The 22,206-nt window shown below is 32.2% G+C and overlaps 1 protein-coding gene and 1 long non-coding RNA gene across 3 annotated transcripts in view; one reads left to right on the forward strand and one right to left on the reverse strand.

Annotated features, from left to right (window-relative positions):
• LOC129791784 (uncharacterized) overlaps positions 1-22,206 on the reverse strand; it is a 61,004-nt gene that overhangs the window by 7,701 nt on the left and 31,097 nt on the right. The window contains exons 4-9 of the mRNA XM_055830281.1: positions 19,049-19,715; positions 14,418-14,501; positions 7,595-7,715; positions 5,808-6,003; positions 5,496-5,705; positions 3,654-4,001 (exon numbers count right to left, since the gene is read on the reverse strand). Coding sequence (XP_055686256.1) covers positions 3,654-4,001; positions 5,496-5,705; positions 5,808-6,003; positions 7,595-7,715; positions 14,418-14,501; positions 19,049-19,715 — 1,626 coding nt within the window. The remainder of the gene's footprint in view (positions 1-3,653; positions 4,002-5,495; positions 5,706-5,807; positions 6,004-7,594; positions 7,716-14,417; positions 14,502-19,048; positions 19,716-22,206) is intronic.
• On the forward strand, positions 11,504-13,690 carry LOC129792030 (uncharacterized). 2 transcript variants are annotated; one of them, XR_008750759.1, is made up of 4 exons: positions 11,504-12,615; positions 12,710-12,798; positions 12,878-13,020; positions 13,110-13,690. It is a non-coding gene; the product is annotated as an uncharacterized LOC129792030 (long non-coding RNA). The 2 variants fall into 2 exon arrangements; XR_008750758.1 differs by having other exon boundaries at positions 12,710-13,020.

Here is a 22,206-nt window from a genome sequence, read left to right on the forward strand (position 1 = left end):
ATATTGCATTAGTTAGAAAGAGACAACACGATTCCTCTTGAAGCTTTCAAAGCTAAGCTAAGCTGCTGGGAAAACTGTTTTTTTTTTTTTTTAGTGATTTTCAATGTTGGAAAAACTCACTATTCGAGGGCTGCAATGTTATACAATGTCATAACATTGTATAACATTGTATTGCATTGTTAAATCGGCTAAGTCGGTGTGAGCTCCGGTATAACATTGCAGCCTTCGAATAGTGAGTTTTTCCAACATTGAAAATAACTAAAAAAAAAAAAAACAGTTTTCCCAGCAGATTTCCCCAGCAAGTGCTATACCAAATGAAAGGGGATTAAAAAAGCTACAAAATGAGGGATGTTCCAGGTGGTCCCATGCAATATTGTGGAAATGGGAGGCGAAAGAAAAATGCGTGTTCGGAAAATCTTTCCGAATTTTCACCTTCTTGTGCATTTTGGAAAATGGTTTTAATATATAATATTAAGCATTGATATAGCTTTCATTTGACACCAATCGCAATATTCTACAATTGATAGAAATTGAGAAATAAATCAATATAGGTTACACCAAAAACCGGAAAATTCGTAGGTTTCCCAGCGCTTTTCCGGGAAATGACCACGCTTATTTTGAATCTTTAATGATCCCCTACAATAATTTAAAAGCCAATTTTGGTTACATGCGGGGGACTTACACTATGCCTCGTGCATAACATTCTTTATAACTCTAAAACTCCACACACAATTCCGCTGTAGTTGTGTGGATGTGAAAATATAGTGGCAAATAGCATGTAAACGGCTCTATGGCTCTATTAATTACGGAAATCTTGTATCGAAAGAGAACTTTCTTGCACCACACTAAACAATTATACTGTATGCACCTCTCAATCAAAACACTTTTTCTACTGTCATATCTTTCCGGCTCATGATTTTTCTTTCCTTCCCCCCTCTTCCTCCCTCCCCAGTAAATTGAATGATTGGTTTTTCTTTTATTTTGTATTTTATTTATTATAGGTAGGTACTACGTAGAATGTTTAATATAATAAAAGTTGGGAAATTAGATACACGCAGAGTTGGTTTATTTTACTTTTTTTTTAAATTTAAATAAAGACATGATAATAGAGATGTCTCAATATACAATGTAACTTTCTTGGTAAAATCTTCTTCTAAGAAAATTGTAGATAAACCTTGAAAAAAATTAGTAACAAAATTTAAAAAAAAAAATCTTTTAATTCTAATCTTATCTCTTTTCAAAACCATGTAAGAGTCCTAATTAAATTATTTATGCTCGTATATTTTTCATAAATTATTATTGAGATCTTTCTTGATATTATTGCATTGATAAGGACATATTGCTAAAAAAATTTCTTAAATCGGATAAAATGAGCTTTTCTTAAATATGAATTTTGAAATCAGTAAAAACCCAATTAAAAATTAAATTTATAAAGGAGTTAAAGGAGTCAGAATATGTATATCGGAATATTGGTTCAGAATTTTCTTCAAAGGTCAAAGAAAAACAATCGTCCTATAAATTTTAATTATAAAAAAAAATAAGAAAGAGAATTTTGAAATGTTCTAAAAAACATTAAAAGTTAGAATAAAACAATAAATACTTAACAGAATCGTTAAATGTTAAAGAAAATGTCAAACGTTAGAAAAAAAATCTAGAAAGATGCTGTAAAGTATTTTTGAATTCTTCTTTTTTTTTAGAAAGAATAAAATTGTTGAAAAATATTTTTACTTTTACAAAAGACAAAGAAAGAATAAAACTGTTGACTCCTTGCGATATATATTTTACAGAATACCAAAAATCTTTTAAGAAAAAAAGATTTTTAACAGATTCAACCCTTTTTTTTAAATAATTAAAAATTATATATAACAAAATTGTCAAACTTAATTTAAAAGTTTTTTATTCAAAAAATATCTAATCAGAATTAGTATGAATATTACATGGAAGAAGGTAGAAAAATCGCAAATCTATGACGTTTTTCCCCAGCTGATTAAATTACTTTATTAGTTGATTAAATTAGGCGTATTACAATTTATATCTTCGACTAGTTTTCCAGGCTATAGCACTACCTACAGTCTTTTTCCGTGAGCAAACCTAGGGGGTGTAAAAATGAATAAACTCCTTCTAATTGTCCTGAGATCTCCCATTTATTAACAATTTTTTTTATAGAGAGGTTCCTCTCTTAACTAATAATAATTCTTCAGAAAGATTTTTTCAGATATTCTTCAGCTTCTTCAGAAAGTTCTAAACATTCTTAAACGAAAAAAAATAGAGGGACGTTTTGTAAATCATTTGACCACAAATTATTCTCTTCATAACTGAGAGCAAAAGGTTCTCAAAAAGTTCCTTTAATATTTCCATCCCATCTAAAACAAGCACTCATCAGAACCTTTTATTTTTTCAACAATGAAATTCCCCTCCTTTTATATATAGAGATTATAGTGTTGCAATTATGGGCTCTGTAATAATGGATATATCCTTTAGTTGAATGTTTTTCTTCTTGGGGTGTTGACAGCCGCGGCGTGACGAGAAAAAATAGCAGGGGGGATCGCGTACAATTTTTTATTCCTACAATGTTCTTTTCTCTTCCACAGCATCTCTTCAAAATGCAAAATAAGCGATCGTATACGTGGCAAAAATAGCACTGGATAATCGCCTTGGTGTGAAGATCAAAGTACATCCATCCGCCTCTTCTGATGGATTGCTTGCAATTAATTTTCTGGGAAGTTTTCTCAATTCTCCTTCCCCTCCCCACCCCCGGCGATGGTACCCAATCCATACAAACATATTGCGGGAATTTTGCATCATTGCACCATGAATTATGCTTGTAGGAGATACATTTCGTTTAATATTCCGCACGCTGAAAATGCAACTTTGTGAAAAGTGTCGACAGTTAAGTTTGCAATTTGTTCATTACTTATGCTTTCTCATAATATGATTTGTATGTTATGTTATGTATAAAATATTGGTTAATTTTTTCTCTCACTCAGTCGTTTTAGTAAATGGGGTGTAAAGGATCACACGGGGTTTATTGGGCGTGTACCACGGTCAATTAGTTAATGTTGGCATGGATGGAAAAATGGATGGAATTCATTCAAATGCCACTGGAAGTGCGCGGTGATGTGTTGTATTTTGTATATGGTAATTAAAAGGTGATAAAAAGGTGAAAAATGCGAATGACATGAAAGTCTCGTGTGAATCGTTTGCGTTAAACGGTGTCTGATGATCGATTTGCTGCATGTTGAATACTAAAGAGGTGCCGAGTGAAATCACCACATGGCAGCAGCTCTGACTTCTTTTGAAAACGCTCCTCATATCATGTGAAATTGGTATGATGTGGTTGGTGAGGAAAACGAGACACTTTATGCTCAATTCCAATTGACAAATGGATGTTGATTGTTATATGATAAGAATTGAATGTCCGATACCATCGCCAACCAACAAAACCAATGCTAAATCACACACCATCCCAACCAATTTGTCCGAGTGAAAATTCAAAATTATTCACAAAATTGTTCACATCTTAAGTGGTGATCTTTAGGGGGGTTGTGGGGGGGGAAGGGAGTCCTCTACTTTTTGAGGCGAAAAGTGGAAATGATTTCTTGATTTTCTAAGAGTTGGGTGGATTGTGTGCTATATACACCAATACAACATACCTCATTGATTTCATCCTCGAGTGCCCGCTGGCGAGTCATTTCACGAAGTCGCTCTCTGCGCTGCTCAGTCATTTGCTCCAACCTCAGTGCCGCACGATCAACTTCATGGAATATAGTCAGCACCTCTTGCAGACGCATAGCCACATGATTCGAGTCATACGAGTCATTGTTGGTACGGAGATTGTCATCTTCCTTCTGTGGGATCTGACCTGAAATGCGCTGTGCTCGTTCCTGGAGGCGCGACAACGTAGCCAAACCCTTCCGACGGAGATTTTGCAATTCAGGATCCATTAGAGCACGACTTAGGGCACGGTGCTGCGAATGAAGCTGTCTCCTCGAAAGTATGCCCTGTAGCATAGATAGTATGAATATGTTTAAAATGATTAAAAATTATATTGCGCATACCTTGCATACATACATGCATATGTACATCAAAATACCCCATACACTACACGATGATTTGGTATCAATTTTAACTAATAACACATGCATCATTTTTTTTTGTTTTTGCAAAACTATCTCTCCATTCTACTATGTATGGAAAATTTCTCTTCTTCAATATCAAAAATTTTCATCATAAACTAGGAGAATTTATGACTTTTTGAATTTACTATTTGCTAAACTTGCGAGAAATATTTATAAAAGCGAATGTTTTTCTTTAATTTATTTTGTAAATTTATCAGTTATTCATTAGAGCATATCACGCGCACTCACATGCTGGAACTTAGGAATCACTTATCTGTATCGTCTGTACCAATCTATGTACCTCAAAATAGTGAAATTACAGATTTTTTCGTCATTTCTTTTCCTACAAATTTTATGCCTGATGAAGGAATTCTGGGTCCTCCAAACGTGGTGATAAATATAATTAAAAAAAGTAGTTCCGGCAAAATAATCAATTAACCTCACTTTGATATTTTTGTGGGAGCATGAGAGCGATTGGGAAATATCTCAAAAAATATTTTTTTTGCTTAAATTACATTGCCAGTTATACGAAAAACTCAAGTATCAAAAAAATATTAACAATTAGAAAAAAAACGTTAGAATTAGACGTTAAATTGAATGTCAAATGTCAGAAAGAAACTTTCAGATTTCAACAAATAATGTCAAAAATTAGAAAAAATAAATTGAAAGCCTTCAAAACGAGCATCAAATGTTACAAAAGAAATGTCAAACGTTAAAAAATAACATCAAACGTTAAAAGAAAAATGTCAAACGCGTCTAACGTTTGGAAAGGAATGTCAGGCGTTTTTTAATCCATTTGCAACGTCTAGAAAGCTTAAAAAATCTTTAAAGATCTTCTTGAATAGACTTTGGCTACTTTCGTGCATAAAGCATATGCTTCTTATGCAGTAATTATGAAAATAGATTATCGTTTACTTTACCCAATAAAATCATCTTAAAACTCTCAATTTTTAATTTTTATAATTTTTTTAAATGGAACAATGAGAACAATGCTCATTTGCTTCAAATATAAAAAAAATCAATGAGTTTAAATAGAAGCATATGATTTATACATTTTTTATTTTATGTATGCGAGTCTCTTCTAGATTTTTTTCTAGCTATTCTTCTTACTTTTTATGGACATTTTTTTCTTTTAATATTTTATTATCCTCAAACATATTTTCAATGATTGACATATTTTTTCTAATTAATTTATGAGAGCGTTAAAATGAATAAACTCCTTTCAATCAACGCTGAATCAATTTTCACACCAATATCGCTCAATACATTTGTCTGATGCTACACATCACTCAATTTCATGCATTTTTAAGATTCAAATAAACGCGAATAAACAAATATAGAGGTAGGTATAGATAAAATCATTGTTTTAGACATTACCTGCTGATCGGAATTCCTGATGTCTCCCATTACGGTAACTAATTTCTTTCCCACCGAAACACACTGACTTTGCATTGGCTCCAGGGCAGCAAAAAATTCCCTCCATTGTTGCTGATCGTGCTCGTATTCGCCGCCGCACGTTTGCAGGATGTTTTGTGGGCTTATGTAATTACTGATTGATGAATCAGACGGACAGCAGCAGTATTTAATCTAGAGAATTAATTGGATATGACATGAGAAGTGTTGGATACCGCTATGGACCCGCGGTGAGAGTAGCCAATTTGTGTGACATCATCGTTCCGAGACATTTACCTCGACATGACTGGCTGGCAAGTGATCTCTGGACGGGTGCTGTTCATCTGTTGGTGATATCTGGAATGTCCCGGACAAGATAACACGCTCAACAGCAACATGGCCATGCACCAATTTCAAGCTACTATCCACGAGTTCCACAACACTCCGTTGGGCACTTTCGTTCAGTACCAAGTGCACGGTAAAAGGGACGGGGCTGAAGTGAGGAAAATTTTTTAATTACAATCTACACCTCATTCCACCATCTCACTGTCAATGCAGGAGTTTTTTCTTTGCGTGCTCTGCACCGATATGAAATGAGCATAAATTAATATGATTAATAAAATTAACTTCCATACAGCGCTATATATAATATTTATTCCACAACGTGATGCATTTTTGTGACAGAGAAAGAGATTCCAACCAGTTAATTGCTTAATCATTTATTTCTTATGCCACCAGTTTTATTATTTATCAATATGTTGTCGACTCGTGTTAAAATATAATATTTGAGATAAGCTGCGACATGGATGAGAATGAATGGAACTTTTGTGCATATATAATTATCGTTTTTTGCTACTAATAAGCTCGACTAAGTTGTCAATCCGGAGGATGTATTTTATTTTATTTTATTTTCACATAAAATAGAATTATTATTATGTGCTGCGCTAGAGGTGGTTAAAATCATACCATAAAGGTGGATACAAGACGACGACATTGCGAAATTAAGTGAAAACATTTTATACAAAACATTCGTGTCACCCACTTTTTGATTTAATAAATTTTTTACCTATATAGAATGTAGGTATAAAATTGTACATAGCATGGCGTTTCATTCATAAAGTAGTACATGCTCACCCACTCACGCCAGGCGGCACTGTGTAAGAAAAACAAAAATCTAACGACGAACATTGTATCAAGTGAGAAGCCATTAATATTTCTAAAAAGAAATCTACCTGTATTTGAAAATGAAAAAAAAACATTTTTTTCATCATTTAAGATGAAGAAGAAGAAAAAAAATGTAGACACAGAAATTTCTCAAAACTGCACCCATAGATGGTGAGAATGTTTATCTGCATACCTCAACCCAGACAGACAGAGAGAGAGCTTTCTATTTTTATGTTCCGTTTAACAATATTTAATCTACAATTTGACCGAAATTAGCTGATCACACGCATATTTCATTTCACCCTATATTCTCCTCAATATGCATATATATGTTTTTTCAATCGACTGATTGGCAATGCGAAATATGTAAAAAATGATTTTTCTTTTCATTGGAATGTCGACACAAGACAACATAATTTCACTATAGCAACATTTTTTTTACCATGAATGATTGAGCAGTTATTTTAGGTGGTTTATTATTTTTAAATTGCTTATTATGCTGCATTTTTCACTCACAGTATTGTACATTTATTTTTGCACGAATAAATTGCATTTTACGTCAGTAAATTAAAGTTATTTTGTTTGAGAACTTTCCAAGCTCATTTCCCTTTCGAAAAAGCACCATTTCAGGAACTTACAAGGAAAACTTTTAATTTAATCTTTAGACTTGTAGATCTTTCATGCATTAAAAGTTTCAGGGCTTTTTTAAAGTTCCTAAAGCACTATATGCATCACGTGGAATCCGTGGGAATCTTTGGTTAAACTGAACTTTTTAACCGATTTTGAAATCTCAATTTTGAAGCTTTTTAAATAATTTCAATTTGAAATTTTCAATAAAATGTAGAAAAGTAATTTTTAAAATGAAAAATTATTCAAACACAATTTTGCTTTAATATTTTTTTTTGTAAAATAATTCTTACCTTGTAGGTATTGTGTTGTAGTAGAGAAGAACTGTTGCTATTTCGTAGCAGTTGAGAGCTGCTCGAAGTAGTTTTTGGGCCTCAATCACGATTACTGAATTGTTGTTCTTGTCTTTTATTCCTAGAAAGAAAAAAAAGAAAAAAAATATGATTATTTTTAATTACGCGCAAAAAGTTTTAAAATTTATTTCTTTTTAATTTAAATCTATTTGATTTTTGTACAAATAAAAATAAATGAAAAAAAAATTAGAAAGAAAATTAACAAATTTTTTTCAATAAAATAATTTCTAGGTCTCCCAGTATCTACTAATCTAATTTAATCTAAAGTCTCCCAGTAAACAAATGATTGAGCCAACAAAAGCTCAATCCTGATTGAATCAATCAGATTGATCAATGATCGATCAAGAATTGATGAATCAATTGAGCCAATCAGTCAATTGATCAATCATTGGTCAATTACCGGTCAATCTCAGGTCAATCCTGATTGCTCAATAATCAGGAAACAAATTTCGCCCATAATTGATCAGTTATTGACCTCAATATTAAGTCAATGTAGGTCCACATAGAATATAAAGTATTGAGTAATCAGAATTAACTTGAGATTGACCAATAGTTGATCAATCGGATTGATTCAATCATGATTGAGTATTTATTGGCTCAATCATTTTGTTTACTGGAGCTCTTTAACTTTAAAAATTCTTTATTCGGAAGATTATTAAATTACATCCTTAAAAATGAAAAAAAAAAACAAAATATAATAACCAGCGCAAAAGGGTTAATATAAAAAGGAAAAACAACATTTTGTATAATATATAAGTTACAAATCAGAAATCAGAAGTAAACTTCACCTCACGAGATTCATGTTCATCTCGTGATATTAATTAGATATCTCATAGATAGAGAGTTCTAAAAATAGTGAGTAGAAGTACAAAAAAGGAGTTGAGTCATAAATTTGTGAAATGAAACTGCACATTTGTCCATTGAGAAAATGTGACACATGTATTGAGGGTGGAGGAGGGGGGCTCGAAGAAAAATGGGATATACTCAATTGGTAATGACAAGAAAAGTTTTCTTATAGATTTCATTTTCTAACAAACTCCCTTTCAATTTCTATTATGTGTTCCACTTTGGAGAGACAACAAAAGTAAATTTATATGTTGCAGTGTAACAATATTTCATGAACGATTTCCGATTTGCCCCCCACACCACGACTCACCCATAGAGTGTGTGAATTTTTGTGCTCTCTCTCTCTTTCGCTTTGGTCGTTTCAGACTTTTCTTTTTATTTTATATTTTTGAACTTGATGGCAACAAGCATCCCATATAATACAACATACACTGAACTTGTGACTCCTCTTTGGTCAAGAAGTCAAATAAATGATTTCGACAAGCATTTTCTATCTGTATATCAACTTGGACTTGCAGTGCGTTCAATTAATACCATAAAAGTCAACAGTTTTTATACATACATGTGTATGTACACTACACATATGTATATATATTATTATAGTCAATAAATGATGGCGATTTGTTTGAAGATATTTAAAGAGAGATTAATTCAGGGATTAATCGTGCTCTCGAGCGACTCTATAATTTGCAATTAATTTTTCTTCTCATAATAAAAATCATAAATTTATGTGGGAAAGTGTTTGTTAATTTAATTCTCCTGTGCAAGGACACTGAGAGACGATCAGTAAAAAAAAAACAAATAGATCGTTTCTTTTTGCATGATTTTTCCACGGGAAAAACGTCAAATGAAACGAGCCTTAGGCGGGAGATGGGATTAAGAGTTTATAAGCGCGTGAAGATTTTTGTTTGAGAAGCCACCACAAGGCTTTTTGCGCGTGGGATTGAATTAATTGCATGAAAGAGCAATTCTTACAGTTGGTGGGAGAAAGAGAACAAAATCTTTTAGCATTAGTCTTGTGGCAATTCACTTATTGTGGAATTTATATTGCTCTAATCACATCGATGTCACTTTGGAGATGTAGCAATTTTGTGAATTAAACAATTTACATTTCCAACAAATCCGCGCGCGTTGCAATGCGCCAGCAGGAGAAATATGTAAAGTGCAATTGAACAAATTACTCTGAACACCATTTATGTTGTATAAAATCATATACACAATGTGCGTGGTATGGAAAAAGCATGTGATAGTGGAATCCCCATAAAGTTTATCCGTTTTACACCCAACATGATATTCCAGAATTTTGTATAAGGCGCTGCGGTGGAGATCTAGCAACGCGTGTAACCCATGTGATTCCCATAGCTGACGACCTACCGCATTCTAAAAAAACTAACCATTCTTCGGCCACAGATAGGATAATTTATGTGTTCCCTTGAGTGTGTATAGAAGGCAACACAATTATTACTGTTTATATGTATATCCTATACACCATTCATCTATATATGCAGATATTATGCGATATGCACATGATTTTACCTCCTCTATAACTTAGGGGCAACATCTTTCACAAACAAATTCAATTATTACATACATACATAATGCAGTGTACATTATACATAATACAAAGTACATTCAATCAATTTAGTTTACCTATGAGAGTATAGTTTTATGAAAAACGTTATATTAAAATTTATTTTAACCCATTATCCTCAATTCCTCTATTAATTCTATGTAGAATCTATGCTTTTTGCTGTTGTTAGAATTTTTAAAATTATTTTTTCACCCTAAATTTAATACAGGTGTTTACTCCATTTATGTATGAAAAAAACTCCTTATTCGAAGGGAAACAATCAAATTCTAAATTCTAAAAAAGATAACTATGATCCATATAGAAAAAAAATGTTTTTTAGTTTTAAAATAAAACTTTTAATAAAATCAATCTTATTTCAAAGAATTCTGTGTTTTTTGTCTTAACTCCGAGAGCTCAACTGTGGCTAAACGAATTATAATTAATTCCAGAGAAGAAGTTTAATGAAGTTATGCAGCGACTATTATGTCTTTGTATTAACATTCTTCCTAGAAGGTTTGAGTCAAGAGTTCTAGGAAGATTGAAGATTGAGCATCTCGAACTTATTCTGTTCATAATTTTTCCATATTTTATTGAATCGTACGAATTGTAAAAAAAGAACTCTACTCTTTTCATTTTCTTCTTTAAAATTTTCAATATGTAGTATTTAATATTTTCCTGTAACTCAAAGCGGAATTCACTGCTCAGTCGGGCTTAAAAATTTTAAATCTGCATCTAAGTTGGTTTTAAAATTTTTAAGTCGGCAAGAAAGAACTTGATTTCAATTTCGAATTCAAAGAACGTGAATTTATTTTATTTTATTTTATATATTTATTTATTTATTTTCCGAAATTGAAACTTTTCAGAAAAATTCGTTTAAGATCTCAGGGGCTTAATCTGGTAAATTGGTTTACAGTGAAATTATGCACATTTCACTGAAAAGTCACGATTTTTCCTTTTACTAAAATAAATAAAATAAATTCAAGTTCTTTAAGTTCGAAATTGAAATCAAGTTCCTTTTTTTTAACTTAAAAATTTTAGGGCTGACTTAAAAATTTTAGGGCTGACTTAAAAATTTTAGGGCTGACTTAAAAATTTTAAGTCAGACTTAAAACGTTAAGACCGACTTAAAATTTTAAGCTCGATTGAGTAATGAATTCCGCCCTTAGTCCTTAATTTTCCGAAAGAAAAGCTTTTTAGGAGCTTTTATTTAGAAACAGAAATTCAGGACAAAGCATTATTAAACTTAAAAACGTTAAAGAACTGTTTAGAAAAACCCCAAATTAACTATTTCCTAAAAAAATAAAGCAAACTGATTGAAGAAAATGTTGTAAGGCGGGAAATAATCTGCAATTATGACCTACATATCTTCTTCTCTCTACCTATCTAGGAATTAGGATATTTTGAGCATTTCCTCCATCTTTATCCATCACTGTAATTCATTTTTTTAGTAAACTGCTACTAAAGTCTGTAGTAATGAAACATTTACTAAAATTTTTAGTAATTATAACATAAAATTTTAGTTATGTTGCCTGGAATCACTAAAGTCTTATGTTACCTTTACTAAAATTTTATTTATCTGTGAATTTTTTAGTGAAAGTAACTAAAATTTTTAGTTTTATTGCTCTTTTACTAAAGTTTAGTAGGCAATTTAGTCAAATTCTTTACTAAAGTTTCCAGTAAAGACATAACTACTAAAAATCTTTAGTTATGTCAACTAGAATTTTAGGATTAATGACTACAATCATTTTTTCTTCGTTTACTAAAGTTTCGCCACGCCAATCAAAAATTTAGTTGATATCACTAAATTGACACATTTTTAAACCAATTAAATTTTTAGCAAAAAAATAGGTTTTTTTTATTTCCTCTATATCATTTGATAACAATTATTTCTGATCAAGTTAATTTGCGCAAATATAAGAGACGTAATATCTTTTATATATTGTCTTTGTTCCAATGCAAGATGTTGCATCTCAAACTTTTTTTATTGTTTTATTGGGGTGCCGAGGTCCCGAAAAAAATGCATGCAGAAGATTTGTGTGAAGAACGCATACAACACATATACCGGAGGCTTTATTTTTTCTCACCCTTTCTTACCCACACACAAATTTTTCTCCTTAGCACCCTCTAAAGTATTTCACAATATTCAGTTCTTTGTGGAATTTTCCATCGAAAGTACGCAAAATATTTTGTCTTCAATCAATGTGATATGTGAAAAGTAAATTTAATCCATTTGTATAGTAGTTTTGAGAGTGAAAATTGTGGAAAAGCCGATTGTTAAAAAAAAGAGGATAAACATGACAAGGTATTGTATAATTTAAGTGAATAACAATTCTTTATATTACGAATTGATTTACAACATATAAAATTATCAACTTTGAATTCAACCAACTAATTATATGATTTTACTATCTTGCAGTAAAACAGGAAGAGGAATGGATCATATTCTCATCGAAGCCTTCCTGTCTGTACCTAAATGGTCTGCCCATCCCCAATAATAATTGAAACAGGATAAAGGAAATCCAATGGGAAAAATTAAAATGTAAAGGTAAGTACCTACACATTTGCCGTGAAATATATTGCATCCAAAAACTTATCAATTTATAAAATCCAAAATATTAATTCTTGTTCTAATTTAACAGATTTTACCGAATGAGCGCATATCAAGCGCTGTCAACCCGTAATCAAATTTTGGAAACTTAGATTGAACGAAGAGGATAAACACGAAAAGGTACTGTATTTTCTGTATGAGTTACTTCCATTAATTTTATCAAATTATTTGCAAATTCTATGATTTTACTACCTTGCAGTTAATCAGACTACAATAAACAACCGGAAAATGGGTCATATTCTCATCGAAGCCGTCTTGTCTGTACCTGGATAGAGTCTATGATCGAAAACATTGATTGAGATAGGACAGAGGAAATCAAATCACGAGAAATAAAGTTTAAAGGTAAATACATTTTTCATAAAATATATAAAGTAAAAAAATTATTACATCAGAAAATTTAGGAAATTAAGTTTTATGTGATTCATTTACAGATTCCGCCAACTGACATAAAGAACAGAACTTTCGCGATTCCTTGAAAGGGTACTTTGGAAGAAAATGACGTTAAGACACTCACATGAATCTGCCGAACTTCACTGAACAAAAAGGCTTTTCAAAACGGGATACCTGCCTAGTTAATTATTATAACTATTACATACAATGTAATATAAATTAAATTGAAATAAAAAATTATTTTTTTAAATCAAAATTCAATATTTAATTTTTTTTAGTCAAACAAACTGGATTTCCAGTTAGCATGGCTAAACTTTAGTAATCCAAGAATTTTTAACAACTATAGTCATGTAAATGAAAATTTCTGTTCTCATTCCTAAAATTTAGTAATCGAAGAATTTAGAATAAATAGTTTTATCAACAAAAACCTCTGTTGACATTCCCAAACTTTAGTAATATACAGACGTAAAACATTTTATTAGCCATAACTAAATATTCTGTTGAGAGAACTAAAATTTTTCGTAATGAGCAACTACTAAAATTTTAGTAAAAATTTCTTTACTAAAATTCTCTACTAAAGTCCAGTCAGTGCCAGTTTTAGTAATGATAACTAAAATCTGAATTACAGTGCAGTCTTTATTATTCAAACTTTTCAAATTTTTCTCTTGTCAAATTTTAAAAATCATCAATTTTTCTTTCTCACTCTTATAGTTGATTAAATAATGATTAAACTGACATTTTTCTAGGAAGGTATTGTCTTGCAAGTTTCTTGCATAAATCACCGAGCTAGAACAACGTGGCAGATCGTTCAAGAGGAGGTTTCTGAACAAAGTAATACATAGGAGGAAAATGTTAGGTACATTATGTGAATTTTTTAGTGCTAGCAAGTATGCTAATGAAATGTGTTAAAACTCTCAAAAGCTCTGCAGTTTAAAGAACGTTAGATTATATACTTATATCTACAATATTAAACGTTATAGTAGGAATATGTATACCTATATATCTGTATTGTATATAGAAATCACAGTCATGTGCATAGAAAGGTGGAATTTTGTAACAACGTGAGTTTGTGTCTCATGTTATAAGGGGGCGGAGGAACTCCCAACTTATCAATTTTCCTACGCAAAATTCAACTGATGTGGAAGTACGATGTTATGTGAGTATATAATGTGAATTATAAAAATTTGTTATACCACAAAATGGGGTCATAAACGCGAGCACACTCACTTACTATTATCCAATAATTTGATTTTACAAATAGCCTCTTATAGTAAGTATAAGTTGGTTGGGTGTTTAACAAGATTATGATTAATTGATGATAATTTGAGATAAATACCATACTCTCTTACCTGGTAAGTAAATTCCTGCCATTAGTAATTTCTCTGGTAAATCTTGTATTGATTTGGGAGGGGTGATTTGTTGGAGAGCATTATCTGAAAATAAAAGGAAATAAATGTTTAGTTTTTTACCTTCTTCTTCGCATCTCGTTCAACATGAAAATAATTGTGGTTTAGGATAAAAATTAGATTACAATCCAAATGCAATTGGATTACATTTTCTCTCCATATTTGCTGTGGATATCCTTGAATTACTTTATACGTGTATCATATTTCATAAGACGCCACCTTTTATAACTACATAGGTACATAACATACATATGCATAAAGTATCACGAGCAAGAGTGGCAAGAAGAGTGGTCACTCCTCTTGATGGTCGACGCTCTTGTGAATTGAACTATAAACAGAAGAGCCGTCATGTCATTTCATATTTTTTCTTCTCTCGAGATTTTCTCAAGATTCTTCTTGCTCTGGACTCTGTACATACAACTGTTATGTCATTTACTATCTTTTCGGTGCGGCAATTTTCTTCATGTGCAAAAACCACTGAAAGGCAACCAAAAGCCGTGTCCGCCGCGAGCCAAGGAAGTGGCCTTTTTGCACGTTTCGCCTTTACTGTGTGACTTCTATCAGGCTCCCACGACAGTTAGTGAGATTATCAATAAATCGCTGCCAATTTAATCAGAATATACTCACCATGAATGAATTTTCCTAAATTATATATATTTTTTAGAAAATCCAATTTATTTTTTTCTTAAATCGTAGGTCATAAAATTATGTTGGTTACGCTCATTTTCAATGTTATTTATCTCTGGCCGTAGATGTCTGATTTGGAAAATTAGTGGAAATTCTGAAAGTTTCTTTTTTAAAGGTGGATGATTTTTTTTTGTAAATCTCGGTTTGAAAAATTTAGTCTTAAACATGTCCCTGCTGAATTCTAATCAATTTGTAAAATTTACTACTCAGATAGACTTAAGATTTCTAAAAGAAAAAGACTTAAGTTTTCTTAATATTTATTAAAAAACAAACTTAGGCTTTCGTGAAAAAGTTAAGATTTCTAAAATTTTCTTAAGCGAAACTTGAGATTTCTTAAGTCAGGATGACTCCTCAGAATAGAAGCATATTTTTCGAAGATTTTTACAAATTTCGATGCTTGAAGACGATCAGGAAAAATCATGGAAAAATATGAATTTTAAGTTAATTCAGCCTGACTGAAAATATCTTAAGTTTCGATTAAGAAAATTTAAAGATTCTTAAGAAAACTTAAAAAAAAACTCTAGAGGATACTTAAGAAAATTTAAGTCTTTCTTAATATTTAACCTTTTTATCGAAAATTACACAACTTTTTGATTTTTAATTTCAGAATTATCTAGAAAATCATCCCAGATATTTCCCGAGTTTCCAAAATTATTTGACCATGAGACCAAGAACTTAAGTCTTTCTATCTTTCAGAAGGTTTCGTTTAAAATTTCAAGAACCCTAAATTGAAAATTGACTTTTCTAGCCAATTTAGAAGTTAGACTTTGCATAAATTTTAAAAATTTCCTGAGGATAATCGTGGTTAAGTTCAGAGATTAATCTAAAATATATTTTTCTTAAACAAATAAAGGAAAGCCAAAGATAATCTTTTTACGCAATTTTCATTTAAAAATAACGTTCTGTGACGTATCTTCCCCCTCTTCAAGTACAGAAAATTTGTACAAAACAAATCAAAGAATTAAAAAAAATGAGAAAATATTAAAAAATTAACTCATATTGTGGGAAAAAAAGAGGAATTGAAATGAAAGGACTCATGAGGTCAAAATCGTGTTTTCCACAAATCTATCGCTCATTTAATCCCAATCAATCGCCCAATCCAAATAAAATTCCGCATTTGCGCGCTCTTATTTCTCTTACACTGATGGGTCTTTGCGAGTTTGTAGGTACACAAAACACGCAATATTATGATCACATGTTTCATGGTGGGTACATATAAACATCAAAGCTGTGCGACAAATCAAATGCATACGGTATATTCTATTAAATTACATATGAATAAAATTAGTATTGGATAGCAGAGAGTAACATACATTTAAGAGGTAAAGTTGTGAAGACTTTGTTAAATGATGTTGGACTACTCATTTATTAAATTGATTTATGCAGAGGCAGACTGAAGTAATTTGAATATTAATTCGTGTCTTGTGTGTCCAATAGTAGAAAATTGTCTTGCATTCACATGGCGAGTTTAGATTAATTCCCCTTTGAGGGTTTTCATACAGCACCATTATAGACAGCATGCCATTAATAGAGAGCTGTAGTGGGCACCATGCTAAAATTTATTGTGAGCACTTGATGACTTCACAGGAGGAAATTTTTCACGAATTGGTGCGTGGAGTGTTTGGCAATCAAATACATCAAATTGTTGATATTTTTGTGAGATTACTTCTCCAAGTCATTGATGAACATAATGGACGTCATTCAATAAACTCAATAAATTATATTATATTGAATTTTGCCACAAAACGACATGCACTATTTTCCATTTGATCCACATTCCACGGGTGGGAATGTCAATTGCTTTAAAAGATTTTGTGAGTTAAAATTAAGAAATCTTTTTTTTTCTATGAAATATGGCAAGTCTATTTTGGAATGTTATACACCTTTGTGTGACAATGAGGTCAGACACGTTTAAAATAACGCCCAGAGATTAGGTCAATCTACATTTTATGCATCACAGATTATAGTGAGAAAATTAGCTAATAAATTGTGGAAGAAGTCTCGTGTTTGTTGGATAAAAAAAAATCATTGAAATTTTAAATTAAGATTTAATCGGAGAAAAAAAGGTGAAAATGAAGTGAAAAAGAGAAGAAGACACTGCAAAGTGAGCGAATGGCTCCAACTTAGAATGTTCAATTCACACTAAAACAAGCTCAGTTTATTATTTTATTCCCCTTTAAAATTATTTTATGACCCAAAATTCACATGAAAAATCTAATTTTTATGCTTTTCCCCATGTTAAGAAGAATTTTCAGAAAGAAAGAATACATCGTGAATAATTTATAAAAGACGAGGTAAATTGTCGCTTCGCTCCAATTTACCTCGCCCCGCTTCGCGGGGATTTGTTGCGCTTCGCGCAAATTTTAGAGGAAAAAAAATTGTGATGGTTTGATTGAGGTCACTTGTAAATCCCGGAGAAAAATTTCGGAAAGAGAAGAAATCAATTTCATACAACACTTTAGGCCTTAAGCTGTATAGCTTAAGACTGGGTTATGGGGGGGTAGGTAAGAGGGGTTACAAAAAAAAACACTTTAGGCGCCAAATTCAAAAATTTGCAAAAATTGCATGAAATCTCTATGATGGGGGCTACCTGAAGGGGGGCTTTGAGGGGAAAATGGATACGGCCATCTGAAACCGCCTGTTATAAGGAGCCTCTGTACCAAATTTCATCGCGATCGGACAAACGGTGTGGATTTGTATAGAAAAGTCGGAACGACGATTACCAACAAACAGGCCTTTCTTTATTATATAGATGGGAAGCTCTCATCGAAGGAAAAAGAAAAAATTTGCAAATAGAAGAAATCAATTTCATACAATACTTTAGGCGCCAAATTAAAAAATTTGCAAAAACTGCATGAAATCTCTATGGGGGCTACCTGAAGGGGGGCTTTGGGGGGAAAATGGATACGGCCATCTGAAACCGCCTGTTATAAGGAGCCTCTGTACCAAATTTCATCGCGATCGGTCAAACGGTGTGGATTTGTATAGAAAAGTCGGAACGACGATTACCAACAAACAGGCCTTTCTTTATTATATAGATATTTCACTAAGCAACTGACAAACATATTAGTTTAGTTTGAAAGGCTTGTAAAAAAATTTTTTTTTAATTAAAATCTTTCACAATGTCACGTTTTTCCTAAATTACTTTACATATTCAATTTAATCTCAAAGGAGCTTATTCAGGTATGTACGGATGTTTGTTTGGTTTAAGGAAAGTATTTTAACCAGAATTGACTTTTAGAGAATTAACAAAGAAAAAAAAATAGTAAGAAACTGCCAAGAAAATGAGCCAATTTTGAATCTTTAAATGTTTAAAATTATTCAAAACTCTAGCCTTTTAATATTTTAGTGGAAAATGGTAAGTTTGATTGGTGATTTCTTTTCCTTTTATGTTGAAGACAATTCGCAAAAGAATTGTTTTCTGTAACAAGACAAACACCCAAATATAGGTACCTAAATAGGTTTCTTTACAAAAATTCTTTAGAACGCGAATTTCTCAACTGATTTTTAATATAAAGGATTCATTTTTGAAAGACTTTTTTCATAACAACAATTCACGCTTAAATCGTAAACTTCCATTCATCTTCATAAAATAAAAACTTAAAGATTCCTAAAACCTAAAGAATGATCTCAAGAACACAAAAATTAAATAAAAAAATTCTAAATTTCATTTTTGATTATTAAAATCTCCCGAATTGAGAGCATCCAGCGTAAAGCTTTTGGACTGCTTTTCACTACAACAACATCATTCCAATAGTTTATGACCATGACGAGATGAGGCATGTCATGTTACTTTTAATATTATAGTTGGTTTGGAGTCTCTTTGCACTGTTCTTCTTTTTTTGTACATAATAAAAAAAAAATTAAAAAGAAATAGACAACATTACCTTCTGAGTTGTTTGCTTTGTTCGTATCATCACCACTTTCTTCGTCACTGTCAATATGAGGAAAAGATCCACCCAAACAGAAGAGTGGCATGGATACGGCGTCTGGTGTGGTGGTACTGCCTGAGGATGTCTCGCCTGTGGATTCCACTGTGCCGGATTCAGTCTTGATGGCTCTCAAGAGTGTGTACTTGTTGTTAATCATGGTGTTTCGTGTTATCAGCTCGCGGCGCCTTATAGTGCTCTCAGGAAGTCTCCGTGCTCCAACTGAATTTCTATTTGACTCCTCTACCTCCTCCACAGCTGCCGATGCGGGGAAAGTCAAATCATCCAGTGGCATCCGACAGATGACCCGTTCAACTCCCACCAATAGACTCTGGAGCAACTGTGGCAGGTCGTCCGCCAGCATTTCAATTGCCAGCGGACTAAGTGTCTCACGCTTCACACTCAGAGATCTGTAGATGATGCCAGTTTTCGGTGAATGCCACACAGCCTGCAATTGTGGCCAATTTCCTTGGTTGGATCCCTCACTGGTGGATCCTCCGGATGGATTTGGACGCAGGCATAGGTAGATATCCTGTGGGCGCACTAGAGACTCCTCAAGTGTACCAAGGTGCAGTACCAATGCCCCAGAAACGCATAGAGGCCAACCCGGGTGCCAGGATAGTGTCTGCAACAAGCGCAAAAAACAAAGAAAAAGAGAACAAATTAAACTCATCCTTTCATGGTGCGACGTGAGAGAATGCGGAAATGTAATCTAATGAAGAAGTGCATTGATGCTGCGAATGCCACTGCAGAGTGTCGCACAAAGTGACTCTCCACAATGCAAATGACTGGAAGGTATATTGTACACATAATCTCTCCTTCCAAGGTGTGTATAATATATTGACCCTCGTCACTATATACACAACCAGTGTCACCGCATTAAACCATGTGGGGGCATATAATGATAAAAGAGCATAATTGCTCTTTTGCCACAATTAATTAAGTTGCGTGCGTCGCAGCGCAAAACTTGTCAAACATACGCAACATTGCATATTTTATGTATGTTACACTATGAATCCCTGGGCGAAAGCTCCATTTATGTAGCTTTAATACATGTTCACATATTATAAAAAGACACGATCAACACAATATTATTTAATTACATGCAGAATTTATCTAATAAATATTATTTTGTTTGACCTCCTGAACTTCTTGGCAAATAAATGTCATAATGAAAAGATTTATTGTATTCGATACAGAAGAATGGGGTGTAATGTCCGCTGAGAGGAAGTCAGAATTTGAAGTAAGGAAAAATATCAAGAAACTCTGGAAAATCGCTTGAAACCTTAAATTTCAATACAAAATTTAAACATTTCAAGGATTTCTTAGTCGCTGATTAAGGCCCAATATCCCTAATTATTAAACCATAAAAATAAAAAAAGAGACGAATTTTAACCAAGTTACTCTAACTTCATACTTTATGCTCAATAAAAGGAGCATATTTATGCTTATACGGGTAAGAAGATCCATTAATGAGTTTCAAAAATTTCTTCTTAAATTAAAAGTCTCTTTAAAAAATTTAAATATATGCAATTAAATACAATCCAAGGATATAGCTATGTAGAAATCCATTCAATGGAGTTCTGAGAAAATATTTGTAAAGTACCTACTTAAAGAGTTTTTAAAGGGAATTAGTATAGAAAGAACCGTCATAGAAGTCAAGAAGTTTATGTAGACTTGGATTACGGAGCAATTAATAACAATCTGTTGCATTTGATTTTTCAACTTTTGATAATTTGTTGATACAAAGTCAAACGTTTGACTCTCCTTTTCTAACGTTTAGAAAATTGATTAAATATTGTTCTCCCAATATTGTTCTTTAGGTTTGACATTTTTTCAACGTTCTACGTTCTTATTCAACATTTTTACATTTCTTTTCTAACGTTCGACGATCCTTTTCCTAAATATTTAATTTTTAACCTTTGACACTTTTTTTTAGAGTTTTAAACTCTTTTCTATTAAAACATTTTTTTCTATAATTTTAAGTTAAGAAATGATTCCTTTTGACCTCTAATAATAAAAATAAATAAATAAATAATCTTTTCATAATGTTTAGACAGCTAAAGTATAAGCTAGTTATAAGCCAGCTTAAATATCAGGCTAAATTCAAAGCCTTATGCTAGCTGAAGAATAAAAGAAAGTAGGTATATATTAAGATGGATTTATAAGGAAAAATTTCCTTTAAAGCAGACATCTTTTCTCTTTTCAATAAAGTCAATTTAGGCGAAATTGGCGAATATATCCTATAACGAAAACTGATGGGTTTTCTCCTAAAGCGAACTATGAATAATAATAATCAATCTCTCGTTGGGTGAAGCTAAAGGAGATATATAATTATTACGAGTAATTAAAAGTCACTTTCAAATAAATTTGCCTGCAATGTGCGTTGCATGCCCGTAAATATCACTCCGTGCACAGAGGCTCGAAAATCGCACTTTCTGTGTGTTTTTCATGTGATGTTCGTTTGCGTCAAGATTTACCTGCATGACTTCCTTTCAATCTTTTCCCCTTGAAACAGTTGGCAAACGGAGCCGGAAAGTGTTGTGCATAAATATGGTATTTAATATACAGTAAATTGTTTAATGTCAAAATGTGAATATGAAAGCGCCAAAATAGACGATATATATATATGGAATATAGGTAGTCCAATACATAGCATTATGTTATGTATTACTTTTCCTCTGTGGTGCACTACTCATTCGGTGCATTACGCTTATGCTATATGTTGGTATTCCTCAGCAGCACATCTATGCAAGATGCGAAAACAGGTAGAGACATAATTTATTTGCATTATAGAAACTCTAAATCACAGTGTGATGACGAGAAAAAAAGAACTTTACTTAAAAATGATTAATTGCCTTATTGAAACTGTTGCATTATGCGCGATCTCGTTAAATTTATTTATCGTATACGGAAGTAATGTTTGTATGTGCAGTTTTGTGCACCTAAAGCAGGAGGGAATTGTGAAGACAATTTGAGGATTTATACGTTTCTCCCATATTGTAACAACACCACAAACCTCAACACATTTACGATCGTCCCTCCGTTGATCTCTATCGCAATGGCATGAACGTGCATTACACTAAATTCAACGATTATACTAATAAGGCTAATCG

The sequence above is a fragment of the Lutzomyia longipalpis genome, chromosome 3, assembly GCF_024334085.1.
Source record: "Lutzomyia longipalpis isolate SR_M1_2022 chromosome 3, ASM2433408v1".
NCBI classification, from domain to species: domain Eukaryota; kingdom Metazoa; phylum Arthropoda; class Insecta; order Diptera; family Psychodidae; genus Lutzomyia; species Lutzomyia longipalpis.